Source organism: Falco biarmicus, chromosome 5 (genome assembly GCF_023638135.1).
Source record: "Falco biarmicus isolate bFalBia1 chromosome 5, bFalBia1.pri, whole genome shotgun sequence".
Lineage (NCBI taxonomy): Eukaryota > Metazoa > Chordata > Aves > Falconiformes > Falconidae > Falco > Falco biarmicus.
The window spans coordinates 90,099,972-90,116,506 of NC_079292.1; the positions used below are offsets into that span (position 1 = coordinate 90,099,972).

A 16,535-nucleotide genomic window follows, 5' to 3' on the forward strand; every position below is an offset into this window, starting at 1 on the left:
CTCCAATGTATCCAAGCAGCAAATACGTGAAGTAAGAGGGAGTTATTTTTACAGTCACTTTCAGACTAGCACCAGACATTACTGTACCTTGGTTGCACTGAACTGCTTGCTTAGCCTAACCCTGTTTCCTTTAGCACTTGCTCTTCTTGTGTAACCCAGAGTTTTCTTGTTCCCTGGAACCTTCACATCTCCACCTTGTGGCAACTTCAGCTCCAGGAACAAAACCTGAAAAAGGCCAGCATTTAAAATCAGTTTCTGCATGCTACTCTCACGGGAAAACAAAAAGCAACTGAGCACTTAAACAGCTTGTTCCAACCAAAGAATAAAATGAAGGCTTCAGGTAATTAAAAAGCTGATTAAAGATCTCTGCTATCAAAGTCATTCCTCCTCATTTTAATTAACTACAAAATGCAATCTAAAATCTCATTTTCTGAACACTGTAAGTTTCAGTCCAGAGGTATTTTTTTAGAAAAGGTAATTACCTCCATCCAATAAGTGAGGTAACTGCTGACAGTCAACTGTAATAAAACATGAAGTTAAGATGACTAAAAGTGGGAAGAAGATCAGTGAAAACAAAAAAGAGATGTTAGCAGGGAGCAAGTTCCAGAGCAACACGAATGGCATAGAAGGAGGTGGTCAGATATACCTTTTACAGAATAGCCATAATATTAGGCTTTCTAACAAAATTGCCAAGAACTGGAAAGTTAAGTATATGTTCACTTGTTGACAGACAGAATACGGTTCTTCATTTTTCATTCTATGTTTCTATTTAGTACTACACACTATTTAGCAGCTATTGTGTTTCATTTCGCAGCTGGCAGAAGAAAATAGAAGCTTTTCTCTTGCACATTTATGTAGTACAAAAATTTTACTGACACAAAATTAGAAGGGTAAAACTCTAACCTATACAAGATACTTTACATGATTCCTACAAAAATTTCCACATGAGAAACAAGCTGCTGTAGTTCAGAGAACAGTATTTCAGAAAAAACGGTCCTTTCCCTTTTCCTTGAAGCAAAGTGAGACTGGACTTGAGCATTATTGAAGGGGTTCTAACTCAGACTACTGTTACCAAGCAAAACTTCTGCATTTGCAACAAAGGAGGAATATTTCTGTTGAACTTCTTCTAGTGACAGCTGCTTGTAAATTTTGACTACCTCTATATAATGTACAACCCCGCAACAAGAAATTAGTATATAGAAAAGAAATAAATGGGAAAAAATCACGCACAACAATTATAATATATTCCTATGATTCCATGTAATGTATGTTAAAAATATGTATAGCAAAGTTCTTCAGGAATAGAAGTATTGCTAATTTACATAGAAATCTGTTTCTTAGGCTTTAAAAAAAACCCAGTTCTATACAGGTTCTTAGAAAGAGACAGTACTTGATTCAAAACTTTTAAAGCAGTCTCCTCCTCTTTCATGGGTACCAATGCAACTTATCCAGCACAACTATTCTTAGACTCAGACTACGTGATATCACATCTCATGTGCATAATACTGGTACTGCAAAAAACCTTCTCTAGTCCCACACTATTCATCCAAAATATTCCAAAAGCCATTTAATCGGCAGATCATCTCATGTGCTGTGAGACACCAAGGTACTATACAAACAACATGCTTATTTCCACCTGGGTTTTATTTCCAACATGTATATTTCTACTTCTACGTTCTTTATTCCTGCTAAAAAGTTACCAGAAATCAGAATGACCACTAACAAGCAGGAGACGCACAGCACCTTGCACGCAGCAAGCTCACACTGAGCGCAGACAAATCAACTCTGAGCAGAGTTCCACTTGCATTTTGTCTTTTCTTCACAGTCTGCCCAAAAAGTTTTTTTCTTAAGTCTAAGCAAAAGCCTCTTGAGGGTAATTTCCTAAAGTTCTGCCCCTCCCACCCTAACCCTCACCTACCTCTGCAATGTCATCAGGGCTCGTCAAGGAGAAGCTGTGGCCTGCCAGCTGATACGCCTTGGTCTCAATCTCACTCAGTTTAGCTTCCATGACCTGTTTCTGAGTTTCATACGCTGCCGTGCTAAAACCAATGCCATTCAGCTCCAGCAGAGCCAGGCAGTAATGGGTGGGCATCTCCACTTTAGAAAATACATCTGTAGTAAGTACAAATCCCAAGAAAAACTTTTAATACGTCAAAAATAGATCAACTGCAGAACAACAGATTAAAAAAACAACAACTGGGGAATCCCCAAGATTTTAAAATCCTGAATGTCCTGACACACTGAAATCTTTCAGTATAGATTCAGTTTAAGTACTTCTGTTTCTGGAATGTTTTATAGTAAGAAATATTTCATAATAAGTATTCCAGAACTTTTTATCACAAAAGAATTTTAAGAGAATAAAAACTTAAAATTTTTTTTCTAAGAAATACATGCCTTTTTGTATATTGACATTTTATGAACCACAAGTATGTATATATATATATAATGTAAATGCATAAAATAAATGCATATAATGTAAGGCTTTCTAACTTGATACACTTTCATTCCACCACCCACAACTTTTTAAAATGTTCTAATGTTTAGACATCACAATCATTAACGATGCAGTAAACTTGCAACAGAAGACTTCAGTGAGACTGGCCCCTAATCTTAGGCTTTGGATACAGTTTCGGGGGAACAACCACAAAGCCCACCAATAGGTATGAGCTGCTTTTTTTTTTTGGGGGGGGGGGGGGTTGGTGCGCAGGGGGAGTTCTTTGCTTGTTTTTAAACAAAGACAAGCACTCAGCAAATGCTAGTGCAAACATACTGGCTCATTCACTATGGGATCACAACAGTTTCATGGACACAACACATATACGGCAAACAATGTTTATATGGGCAGGCTAAAGAGCAAGACATCTCCTTCAGAAAACATCCAAGGATTTTAGAAACTTCTGACAAGGAAATGAAAAAGCTTTGGAAAACATTAATGAAAAACCACAGACAGACCCATAAGTCCCCTCAAAAAGGCCGGGGCACTCACCTGGGAGGTAGAGATCTGCTTGATTCAGCCTTAAAATAGACTCTGCTATTGCCTTAACCGATGGAACTGGTGGATATTTGGGATATAAAAATTATATCTTAATTTAGGGGTTTTGACAAAACAGATGTACCTCCAAGGGAAGTTTTCTCTTTTAACAAATGAACATTTTGCCACAGAATATACTTAGATAAGAACTTCCAAATCTCCTCTTTTCTCCACCGTTCATTCAGCCTGTGGTAGCACAGCTACCTTTATCCCCTCCATCTTTGCCCCCAAGTGGAGGAGCTCTCTTTACCTGTCAGATTTTGCTTCTGTAATTCATTATGGAGTTGGCTCATGACATTGAAGATAAGCACAGACTCTATTGCTGCTCTGTACCGCCCCGAACGATCTCCGCTGGCACTAAGCCCCAGGCTCTGCACGCCTTGGCCGGTGCCTACCCCTTCCAGTAGAGGTAGCTCGTTGGGGAGAAAGTTAGTCACCATGTTGTGAAGTGTACGTTCCTTAGAGCCAGAATCAAGCAGCCAACATGCAACCTTAAAAAGGGAGACCTCCATGAGACTTTTTTTTACATTTTAGTCATAATACAATGTAAATATTTAATGCAAGGTTATAGTGCAGATAATTTTTCTTGATTCAGCAGGCAGACTAGAATAATTTGTATAAGATTTACATTATTTCAGATAAAATCTTCAAGAGGGCATAAGTCACTGAAAAAGCATCACTCTCGCTCAGTCAGTTCCGCACATTTGAAAACCTTATCCTCTGTCAACTAAACACATCTAGAAGTGTTGTCCTCAGGTTTTTTCATTTATTAAAACCTAACACAAAGAAGATTAAATGTGAAAATCAGGATCAAAACACCTTTAATCTGAAAACTAATTTTTTACAAACCAGAACTTGCTATTGATCAAGCTGAGCTCTCCTGTTTTTTGTACATCGGCACTAGTACCAAGAATTCTGCAAGGCAAATTTTATTTGTGGTAAGCCTCATACCTCCCACTGCCTTCAAAGCAATTTTGTGTATTTCAATTTCTTGTGTCAAAATAGGATGAAACAGGTTTCTGCATTGTCTCTGTCATGCAAGCAGAAAACCATACACATATATGGAGGGAGGTTGCATGAATGTGTGTGTATGTATATATTCATTGCACCACTAAAATGAACAAATATGAGTATGTCTCCGTCTAATACATGGAACATTGCAGGGAAAGGTGCTACTTTTATTGTTCTTTAATTTTACCCTAAAACTATGTATTGCCATGAAAAGCTAAGTTTGTCCTTGTGTTGAACACCTTAGCTATTTACCTGCAGACTTTAATATCACCATGACGCTATTCAGCCCATGTGTGATGCAACCTTTCAAATTCAACACCAGAAATTTCTATGCATCTAGAGCTCTTCCTAACAAGGACAAGAAGGTGCTTTTACCTCCTTCTAGTGTTTCGAGTTATAAGTGGTACCCAAACCTTTGGTAATTACATGTAAACTTTGTTCTGTTTTAAGAAAATAGGAGTAGCAAGGTGGTCCACACACATAGTGAGTAAATCTTTTGCTTACAAAGTCTTCTGCTCTCAGAATCAATAATCTGACCAGAAGCACTTCTGCCATTTCAGCCCCAGGCTTCTTCAAAACAAGAGTTCCGTCCTGTCCATTGGGACAGGGGAGAGATTTAACCTCATCCTCCTCACTCAAGCAATCAGATGTGAAAGACTAATGTGTTAACCTATCACTGAACCTGCTCTGTTTCTCTTGCGGGCACCATGAACAAACAGGAAAAGAAGTCTCCTCTAAATACTGTTCTAGATTTCCCACTGGAAGAAAATGTCCCTAAACCCCCTGACAGGTGTGCATATTCAAATCTAAATAACAGAAGGAAAGTACCAGAAGGTACTCCTATCTTTCCACTGGTATGTTTAAATTTACAGTTTTACCCAAGCGAAAATTCTTAATCCTGCAAACCTTTGGGTCCTCAAAACTTCCTTCCAAGGAGATGCCACAAGCCATCACCAGAGTCTTGTAGTGCTGAATGAAGTTATACATGACAAGTGAGCGCTCCTGCTTGGGCTTCTGCAGGTAGAGCTGCAGATGATACAGTCTCTCTGTTACAGATAGGTTTTTGTCCAAAGGTGGTGGTGCCAAACTCATACTGATTTCTAAGGCAGAAAATAAAAGGAAAAACCATCTTTTTACCCACTGTGTGATAAGAAAGGCAAGAGAAAAATCTTCAAAGCAATCATCTAAGGCACAAGAACTACAGCTGGACTGTGAACAAACAGAAATAAATCTACACTGATATTACGTGTTTTATCAAACCAGAGAAGGCTCCCAAAAGCAATATGCTGTGTCTGTACTACTAAACAAAGGATAGCCAGAAATTAAACCCTAGTCATGAGCAGGTAGCACAGATTGTGTTATGGTCAGCATTCTAGCATCAGATTTGTTCTGGAGAGCAATAATTGGAAAAGGTTAAAAGAGGAAAAGCAAGTAAGCTGAACAAAACATGGGAGTGAGCAACATTTTAGCCATATGCATGCTTAGCAGTCCAGTGCTTGAGCAAATTACCTAGCCTTATTATACAAGCAGAACAGATGTATCCACAGCAACACATTCAAGAATGTTGAACGCTTAAGACTGCTGAGTAGTATGGTAAATTACTCCATCACACAACTGAGCTGGGTCCGGGACACTCAAAACACTTTCAAGTACAAATCTGTTGAAGGTGCTTTCTTGAAATGCAGTGTCATGTAACACAGCACAGCCTGTCTGCTCACTTACCCGTCTGGTCTTGTATCTCCTGCAAAGAGATATAGTAGGCATCTCTTCCACCCCAACATACTGCCAGTCCAACTACCAAGATGTCTTCACAGCCTTGGACAGGAAATCCATCATCTTTAACTTTCGTCCACTGAGGAGAATTTGCTAAAGGAATAATTTTAAAATTACAATTATAAAATGGCATCTATAAATACAGTTTAGATCCTGAAAATGTAAATTTTCAGTTGAATCTAAATCTCTCACAAGTTGAATATATACCTTCATTTTTATCTATAGGTAGAAAAATCTGTGTTTCTTTGGGGGTGGGGGGGAATATAGCAAAACTCCAGAATAGTAAAACTTTCTCTTAAAAGAAGCAACCACCCATACAGCATCCTTATAGAAGTCTGGCCTTTCACAGCAATCTCTTCAAGAGTTGAGACAGAGTTTTATTTCAAGAGTTTTATTTCCCTCTGAAATAAAATATTTCACATTTGTCTGTCAAAAATATATTTTGATAGTTAAGAAATTTTGTTGTTGTTATGGCAATATGACAGTGAAGAATCTGACTCTGCTTTATCTTGTTATTTTAAAGGAAGAGTATGCTTATACAGCAGCAGAAAACTGCAGCATACGAACACTTCTGTGCAAAAAAAAAAAGCAGCAATATTGCAACAACCCAGACATTGATCTGAATTTCACACATGCATATACTGAACCAAGTTTACTTCTTGCAAACTAGAAAATATTTGACCTTGGTTCAGAGGCAGTCCTGAAAGTACCACTGCTCAGTGAAACCCTGAACAATCTGTACAGTTTACTGTTAAATATATTATTCATTTCTACAATATGCTAAAACTTGTTTATGACATGGAAAGATACAGGTGATAAAGGGACTGCACAATGTAAGTCCATTTCAAAATTAGATACACAATGAAATGTTACCAATATTTACATGTTTTTACATACAAACAAGCCGCTAACACTTAATTTCTATCACCAAAGACCTGCCAGTGAAAAGACTGACACCAAATTCTCCAACCTCTACTAACACTTGGGTCCTTTGCTTTACTGAGACTGATAATATTCAATTAATATCAGCTATTTTCCTCCTTTTTTGCAAACCCTTTCCTTCTCCACTCCTGCTTTAAGCTGAAGATGCCACCCTGCTGTTCAAAAAACAATGCACTGGAACACTGAACTGACCTTTTTTGAATTTGCCACCAATCGTTGATTTTGGAGACAAAAGACATTTTGTTCTTTCGCACGCCACCGAGATGGAGAATCTGTTCTTCTCCTTCCATTCTGCAACAAACGTCTGGAAAAGTGCTTTGTCACTTGCTACATCAATAATAGTGAAACTTTCAGCACTTAAGGGAACAAGTGGAAAAACATCCTGGGATAGCTGCAGTGAAAAGCCTTCGTCTACGGTGGAATCATCTTTTATCTCATCATTCTCAGTTGGGCCTACGTTCCCAAAATCGACCTGGGATGTTTTTACCTGCTGCTCTGCACTGCCCTCTCTATTCTGCTCTGGCTGAAACAGCTGCCCTTCATTCATGCAGGTGACTTGTCTCTCCCTTGCAGATTTCACAGAGAGAGAAGCAGAACTCTCTGGAAAGAGCTCTTTGGGGGGTGTTGGAGGAATAAACTCGTTATGCCTGTCTGGTGGAGGGCAGGATGTTCTGTTGCTTTCCTGGAGTTGAAGTATTAGACAGTCTGTTTTCTGAAGATCTGAGTTCTCCATTTTGTTTTCTTTTGCCTTGAAAGAGCTTTTTAAATCCTGGCAAGTGGGCAAAGGCTGTGGCTGACAACAGTCAGATTCAAAAACTGGATCTGGCTCTCGGTTAACAATAGGAGCAACCAACTTTTCTTTCAAACAGGAGCTTACTAAAGCAGGTTCAATGCCTGAGGGACTAGGCCACTTGTCTAATACATCCTGCAGTCCTGGGCTTATTAGTTCAAGGGAGTGTTCAGTCCACGCCACTGGATGGGTTTTCTTGTCTAAAGCTTGCTGACTTCTCTGGAGCTTTTCAACTTGATCTTCTACTAAATCCTTTGGTCTGGGGTCATCGTTACAAATCACTGGGTTTCTTAATCCTGACTGACTGTGAAATGTAAAAGGAAGATCTTCCAGAAAAGATGGGGAGTTTGCATGATCTAAAACTTCAGCTGTTAGATCAGAGAATGGTAGAGACACATTATTATGCTGCACAGGATCCTCATGCTTTTTCTGATTGCCACTGACATCAAGTTTATTCTGAACAGGCCTTAGGTTCTGCAAAAGACCATTTGGAGGAAGCAAAGCCTCTTGCTTCTCCACAGGGTCCTTTCTGTCAGCTTCCATGATGCGAACAGCTGAAAGGTCACCGACATTACTGAAGCTATCATCAAACAGCAAGCTATCGCTCATATTCAGGCTTGTGTCGGGGACAGGGTGGCATTCTACTTGTACAATGTGCTCCCTACCAAAAGGGGACGTTGCTTTATTAAGGCCTTCAGACACACTGTCCCCTTTCACTGAATTTTGGGTCTGGTAACCTTTTAGAAAACTGTGTAGCTGGGAGTCAGTCACTGTCAAATCACTTTCTTTAAGGCAAGGTGCGGATTCGATTTCCTTTGCTACAGGCTGTAAATTAAGGCCTCCAGACTCCAAAAATTTATCACTGCACTGCTGAGCTGTGTTTTTTTTAACATTATTTGTTGTAACAACACTCGATAAGCCCAGTTTCCTAACTGTTGCAGCCAGCCTTTCATCAGTAGCATTCTCAGTCCATGAAGTGCATAGTTTCTTGGAGATTTTCTGCCATGGTATTGCTGCCAGTTCTGAACCTTGTATTCCCTGCTGTCCTGTGATTCCAGCTGCTCCCTCCTGTTTTATTATCATCTCAGTTTGAGTATCCAACTGGAAACTGTCTTCAAAGTCTCTAGAGTCAGAAATCAGATCAGAGGATGGACCATTCTGAGCACCATCTGCACTGCAAACGCCTCTGGATTTTACTAGAGAGTCTGTCGGAAAATTGTTAGGATGACTGTTGGCTTTCTGCAGTGCTCCAGCTTGTAACAATATTCCATTGGGCTTTACACTCCCATTTTTGCCACCATTCTGAATCTGAATATGGCACAATTTATCCTCACCTGGACAAAAATGCACGGGCTTCTGTATCCTACTGCCACAATAGACATGTCCGCTTCCAGAGCAGCTAGCAGTTACATTACCATGAACTGTGTCTAAAGCCATCTGCTGCTTACCAACCATCACCTCAGCACAGCTCGCATCTGTTTGCATTTTATTAATATTATTCTGCTTATCATCAGTATTTTCATCTCTCTGTGTCCTAGCACTACCAGGTATTACTAGACTTCCTATAATATTATGTGTCTCCACACCGATGTGCAGAGTACCCTGCAATGCAACGGGTGCCTGAAAACATGCTCTCCCCTTAGGCGTGCCTTCGTTAGTGGTGGTAGGCTCTATACATAATCCTTCCGTTTTATCCTTCCTCCCAAGATTAATTTCTCCCATATGTGCAGAATCTGAGACTTTATGAGTTACAGACCCTGTTTCCATAAACTCCTTATTATTTTGGTCTGAAAAAAAATTATCTGTAGAGGTGGTGGAGTGGAAAGCAGGAGGCTTTTGTATGTCTATGCTAAGTATATTTAAATCTTCAAGAAGCGACCTCTGCAGTTTTGAAGCAGTATTTTTATTCCTATTCTGGTTTAAGTGCATGTCTGTACTTTTTGTCAATCTAGAGGCTGAAGACTTTGTTCTCAATGTTGGTGTTTTTCCTTTTTCAGTAGGGAGTTCTGGAATTGCTCTCCTGGAATCCATCTTACTTCTGACCAGAGAAATTCTCTCTACGTTTTCATTATCTCTGCACATATATGGCCTTTTTCGAGCACTGTACACAATATCATCATTGCCTTCCTCTGCTCGAGCCTGTCTCCTGCCTGGGACTTCACTCCCAAATCTGGAATCTTCTGTACTGTCACTTAGTTGCCTTTTATATCCCTTTTTAATATTTGATACGTTTCCAGTCTGAGAACCAAGGCCATTACGATGTTCAGCTCTGTACCCTTTTTTGTTTAACACCCTTGAAGACTCAGAAGACTGCTCTCCATTTGATCTATGTAGTCGGTCTTCCAGTTCTGACTTACTGCTGATCACAGAAGATGTATCGGTCTCAAGGACAGACTCTGGGTTCCACTGCACTCCCATCAGTGCCAAATCCTGCTGGAGAAGTCCCCTGGCTTCCTCCACAATGAGGGAAGCTGCTTCTCTTTCAGTTAAGCCTTTCATTCCAGCCATCCAGATGCTACGCACAGTCCGACGCTCCTCTGCTGATTCTTCATCCTCATCGATAGCCCTGCGAACACTATAGGAAAGGTAACAGACAGATGTAAATAACAAACACCGCAAACTACTGGCACTATTCTGCTCTGCTCCCATTTCAATTAGCTTCACAGTCTCACAGAAGCACTATATTCAAAATATAATGCACTTAACACGAAATAACTATTTCAGTTTTCTGTATGTGAATTGATGGCAATGTAAGATATTACTGGCTGCATACCCCAGAAGCATTCCCAGGTTTGTGTGTCCAAACATGAACCCCAGGTGACTCCCAACTCCCTACTAGTGCAAGATCCAGGTCTGAATCAATCCTTCTCCATGCACTGTTTTCCAAAGAAAGGAAACTTCAGGAGCATGAACCAGACAGTTGTCATGGCACAGTCCAACAGGTAGTTGATCAAGGAAACTTGTCACTGCACTAATATGAAATCACAAGAGAATCTCAAATGATATACAGTAATAATTCATGAACTCATTTGATCATATGGTGGGGCTGCCTTTTAGAGGCAGCAAAAGGTCTCCAGAAAGCACTAACAATTCTCCCAGGACTAAGCAGTGCATTGAAAAGATGAGTAAGAAGAAAATTTAGGTCTCTCAAACTTAACGCTGCAAATAAAAGATGCTTCTATTAATTTCAAAATAATCATGGAATGACTGTGTTCAAAGAGACCTACAAGTTATTTCTAACTAACATTTGGTACCAAGTCCCAAAAGGTTGCTGAATTTTATTACAAGTTTCATCCTGTAATCCTTCACCTTACAAACAAACTCCTTTACTTGACTTCTGGACTTACTGATTTCTCACCTTTTGAATGGTACCGAATTCTTCAGAGCAGTTGCCACATCATCAGGACTGGCTTTAGCAAGATCAGCCACTGTGACAAAGCCAGCATTGTAAAGCATCCTAGCACGCTGTGCGTTCAGCAGAGACACTCGTACCAGGTCACAAAGCTCCCTATGAACCCCAAAAGTGAGGCGGCTCTGGAACTGAGAGAGCAACAGCTCCATGTTGTGCCAGCCCAGTCGATTACAGAAAACCGTTATCATTCCTGGAACACAGAAGTTACATCAGCGTCTTAACTCCAGCTCCAGTTCTAAGCTGGATCCATTTTTTCCCCTGCATCTGAATCAGCATTCACTTCACATTTCTCACCTTCCCATTACTTACAGAAACTAACATGTTTATTGTAACTATGACTAGGAGCTGGTCTCGCAGAACCCCACTTAATCTAGAATTGACTAGTTTATCAGTGAGGTAGAAATTCTGAATGACGCTGCTTTTTCAAAGATGCTAATCCTGAAAGTGTGAAGCACATGCATATCCTGTAACAGGAGTCCTATGAAGCAAACACACTGAAGAAAAAGAAGACAGAAAAAGCAGTGATGAGAGGCACTAAGAGAAGCCACAGATCTTTGAGGGAAGCCAGCACTGACATCCATAAGAGCAGAACTTGGTCTGCAAACCTTCAGTTACTGACAGCGTCACAGGAAGTAGCAAAGCTGATGATAAAGGTTACAACTGCAGTCCCAGTGCACAGGAGGAGGAAAAGCGCAGGTAAAAGATAGTTTCTTACTCAACAGGCTGCATCTACAGAATATGAAAATAACTGAAACACACGGCACCCCTCACTATTTTTACAGTGATTATAAAATACAATTTTTATCATATCTCTTAACTATACGTCATGTCAACAGTTCATTTTACTCCCCAATTTACTTTTTTGAGAATTATTAACACCAGGAATACAGAATTATGAAACTGCTACGACAAAAAGTTATTTATACTACCAGAATTAATTTAAACAACTCTGCATCAGTTGGTGTGACCTTTTCATTTTAGGGCTTTGACTCATGCTGCACCCACACATAGGGTTTCGCAAGTTGAGCTAAAACTGTCTTAAAAATTGAAGACCTGCTTATGGAGTAATGGAGGACTTAGACAACAGAAAAGGAAAAAAAAATCTCAGTCACACAATGGGCTGTTACTTCTGCTCCTACACAGCCCTCTTAAGGAAGTTAAGTTAAAGGTGACAGCTATCAGACCTCTTGTTATCTGGTGATAAATGACCCAGAAACTACTCACCCTGTTTTGAAAACTATAAACTTATACTACCTAGCCAATTAATTTGGCAACCAGGAGAAAGCCATGCTAAGTCTTAAAGACCCCAAACTTCACCCATGCTGCAAGGTACTCTTACCTGACAGAGGAAAACTTCAGAATGGACTTGTACTTATTTCCATACTTAGTACTGAACAAACTATATTCCTGCACATATACAGATGATTTCCACATACCTCAGCATGCTACAGTACTGCTTGATTCCACTAAGATGGTCCCCTTCCCACAGCACGCTCTGTGGGTCCACCTCAAAGCAGGGGCAACCACAGATCAAGCTGTAAAGCTGGAAGTGGTTTTACAACACTGACTGTTGTTAGTACCACACTGTGGCTATCTTATCACTATATCTGGAAGGAAAGAACAAAGACTAGCCTAAGATTCCCGGGGTATTTTGCCCAGACAACTCACCTGCATAGGTGGCAGCAGATTGCTGCAAGGATTGAAGCTGGCCACGACTACAGCCATATTTCTGGGTCATATCCTTTAAGGGGACCTCACTGATTAAATCCAGAAGGGCAAGACTGGTGAAAAACCTGCAGAAGTAGGACATACAGAAATAAAATAATCATCCAGGGCACATTATTGTACATGGCAAAATGCACTATGTTAGCATAGAACAGAATGGTTCTGTAGCATAGCATACAAAAGAAACAAAGAAGATGGCTTCCCAAAACATCAGCACAAACATCTCATGCCAGCAGTGCGCTCAGTCCAGAGCAGACCTGGTCCAGGTTCTCTGAGCTATCAGCTCACTCCACAAGACAGCCAGTTCCTGGAAACAGACACAGAGCCTATCCGGTACACACGTTATAGCCTCTAGTCTTTGCACATTCACACCCATTTGTGACTACCTTTTGTGGATGGCCATTTGTCTATGCTGTTTATCTGTTTTAGCTGTGATTTTGCCCTTTACAGAGCGAGCCAGAAAACCTTCTTCAATCCCCACCAGCTCAGCCACACGTTTCATTGAAGCAGGCAGCTTCTCCCATAAGCAGAAAAACTGGTACCAATCAATTGTGGTCCACTCCTCATACACTGGGGTGACCTAAAGAAAATAAGACAATGCAAAAAAACTGCTTCAGAGAAACAAACAGAACAGAGCTCTGGGTAAACAAAAATGCAGCCTAGGCCTAGAGAATGTGGTTAGAGCATCCTACGCACTACTCGGAGGCACTGAGTCATAACCACGTACCCTGAAGAAAGTAAAAGCTCTTATAGTTTTTTTAATATTTGTACTAAAAAGATCTGACTCATACAGGTACTAATGATTTAACAATTTGGAATCTTTGTCAGATTTGGCTAAATCCAAGCCACTAGAAGATTTTTAAGTTTTTGCATTTTTATTTCCCTTTAACAGAACCTTATTCTTTTTTTAATAGAACTGACAGATATCTATCAACCTCTTAAACCACTAGCAATCACACTAGCCACTGCCACAGCATCTGATAAAACAGGAAGGAACATAGATTTTGCCAGAATTCATTGAAGCTTTTGTTTACCTAAAGTACACGAAATCTCAGCTTTTATTAACACTAAAAACAGCCATCCAGAGCATGCACAAACTTTGAGACAGAAAACAAATTCTGTTATTATTCAGAGAGCACAGAGTCAGTTTCAGTATAAGGAGACAAAATGTCTTCATGTCTGTATTGATACACTGCAAGATTAATTATTTTAAAATAACTAACAGCTGTTGGGGAGCATTTAACATAATATAGAATACCAGATGCCTACGTAGTTTTAAATCATCCATGCCCCTTCATCTCCTGAGAAGAACAAGAGTTATTAAGGTGGGGGATTGTCTTTTGTTGCTTGTTGGGTTTTTTTGTTGTTTTTTTTTTCTTTAAAGAAAAAACTCTTTTCCTAACCTAGTGAATACTTATTTGTTTTAATCAACTTTTCTAAAATTCAAGGTCTTGGAATTCAGCCTCATGTTTGTACAAGTAGAAAGACTGAAGCCTGAAAGAATTAAAAAGCATTATGGCAGATAATTTCCCTGTAGCCCATCAGGAACTCATGGAGAACAACTGGTTCTTTAAAAAAAAAACAAAAACAAACAAAAAAAACCCACACCAAAACCAAACAGACCTTCGGCCTTGAAAATGAACAGACTTGCAAGAAAGTGTTTTAGGCTAGCTTAATGGAAGGGAATCTCAAGAACATTTTGTTCAACAGTGTATTTGATTTAAAATAACATTAGACAAGCTCCTGCAATTAAAAAGTACAGGGTGAAAGAAATTTATTGCCACCACTGTCTCTACCCCAGAATACAAACAAAAGTAATCCTTTTTTTTTTTTTTTCTGTTTTGGAGATGCAAACAGGAAAAAAAAAATATCACTGGTGCACGACACAAAACAGTCCACTTTGCCTAGCAACAATACAACAAAATATAAGGTGGTCCTCTAAAACAGAGATATGAGTACATATGGGACACTAGTAGACAAAAAAAAAAAAAATTAAAAAAATCTATCAGTATCAGCCAATAACTAGGTTAATGAACACACCAAGAAGAGACAGGCACCCTCAGACTCTTGCCTTCCCCTGTCCCCTTAGCTTAACAACTCCTGTAACTGCAAGCATATTCTCCTTGGAGTGAACTTTCTTTTTCAGGCAAGATGCCCAAATTTTGTCTTTGATTTATCAGCCTGGTAAAGAGAATATACTTAATACTTAAAGAGGCTAAAGATGACCATCAATTTTGGATGACGATTGCATGACAGGCCTCTGGCAGCCGTGAATCCCAAGATGTTCACTGCAACTCCATCTTGTTTCCTCACTAATCTTCACAGGTTCATGGCTTCCTCTCCAAAGGCTTAAATAGCATTGCTTAGCTTTTAAACTGTATATGCACATAAATCTTGACAAATTTGGGAATTTTCTCCATTCAAAAAATTTATTGCATTCCTTTCTTTAGCCCTGGCAGCATCACCAAGCAAGTAAACTAAATCAGAGACAAATTTCACCGTTACTGAACCAAAGAAAGCCCACCCACAGGAAGAAAGCAGTGTAGTTCTCTGAGGCTTTTTGTAGGCAAAACAGATGCTAAAACCTAAAAAGTTTTCTGAGCCTCCAAAAGCAATCTGAGGGGCAGCCTGCTGATACCAAACACACAACAAACCCAGTTTGTTTCATCAACTTCAAGTGTCTCCAAAAAATTACCACTATCCTCCACCCAAAGTTCTGAAATCTTTCAAAGTCAAGAGTGATAGCAATGCGCTCAGACAGACATGCAGCACCTGCCTACATAACAGACAGTCTGGGAACAGACCAGTTCTGAAGAACATTCAATTTAGAAAACTTTCTTCATGAAGGATGAGCTAAGCAAAGCCCAAGAAACTCCCCCTGCATTCACGGAGCACTCAAAAATTCTGCATTGGGCTTCCTCTCCTTTCCTTAGTTTTGGCAGTACAAAATACAAAACACAGAATGAGGAACCTACTAGATAGACAATATGCAGATCATTCTCCAGAACAAAGCTTTTCATAGCTCGCTGCAGGTCAGCAAAGATTTCCATGGCTTCAGTTGGTGAAAGAGAAGAGGAAAGAGTAGCTGAGCCAAGATGTGTTGGATGATAAACTTTTGCTGTTCAAAAAATAAAAATACACAGAGGAACATTTAGTACAAGTTTATATCTCATTTTCAGGTTGCAATGTATTTTACAGATATCAATTCTACTAACTTTTTCCAACTCCTTTTTCAAGAAATAGCATATTTCTCCATTCCGAGGACAGAAAAATAGGAACAATAAAAGGTTTAGACTTGCCTAAGTCTAAACTAGTCTTTTTCAGAGGCCAGATCACAAGCTTGGATCCCTCCAACTACTCAGACTAACAGTTCTGATAGCTACTTGAACAGAAAACACTGGAATCCCATCTGCCAACCTACCTAGGAGTTACCATTTTGGGTATTCCTTTCTTAGGAACACTAAATATCTCCTATTATCTTTTCTTAAAAGAGAGATACAAATCAACCTGTAATGGGGATTCTTTCTATTCCTGGAAGAGTCTCATCCTTAGCCATTTTAAGAAAACAGCAAAATCAGGAAAAAGTGCAACCATGTATACCAAGCAGTTCTAGAACAGACCCATACTCTCTTAGAATGTACTGGTTCTTCCTCAGAAAGGCAAAAATCATAGTCTACAGTTAATGTGCACAAAACCTGTGGTAAAAGTATGCCTTGTTTAAAGCTGTTTTGGGAATTTGTAGACCGGGACACATGAGTCTCAGAGGTGACGTGCACAGAGAGGCCTTCCAAGAACACATGCATGCAAAAAATGTTAAAGCAGGTATAAAGACACCCTCCAGAAAGCTAAAA

General features: G+C 39.7%; 1 protein-coding gene across 6 annotated transcripts in view; it reads right to left on the reverse strand.

The window, feature by feature from the left end:
- Positions 1–16,535, reverse strand: part of POLQ (DNA polymerase theta) — a 57,913-nt gene that overhangs the window by 18,431 nt on the left and 22,947 nt on the right. For all 6 annotated transcript variants that reach the window (XM_056339633.1, XM_056339634.1, XM_056339638.1 and 3 more), the window contains 10 exons: positions 15,660–15,802; positions 13,071–13,264; positions 12,628–12,752; positions 10,906–11,149; positions 6,950–10,122; positions 5,765–5,908; positions 4,949–5,142; positions 3,282–3,522; positions 1,919–2,112; positions 88–225 (listed from right to left, as the gene is read on the reverse strand). In XM_056339633.1, coding sequence (XP_056195608.1) covers positions 88–225; positions 1,919–2,112; positions 3,282–3,522; positions 4,949–5,142; positions 5,765–5,908; positions 6,950–10,122; positions 10,906–11,149; positions 12,628–12,752; positions 13,071–13,264; positions 15,660–15,802 — 4,790 coding nt within the window. The remainder of the gene's footprint in view (positions 1–87; positions 226–1,918; positions 2,113–3,281; positions 3,523–4,948; positions 5,143–5,764; positions 5,909–6,949; positions 10,123–10,905; positions 11,150–12,627; positions 12,753–13,070; positions 13,265–15,659; positions 15,803–16,535) is intronic.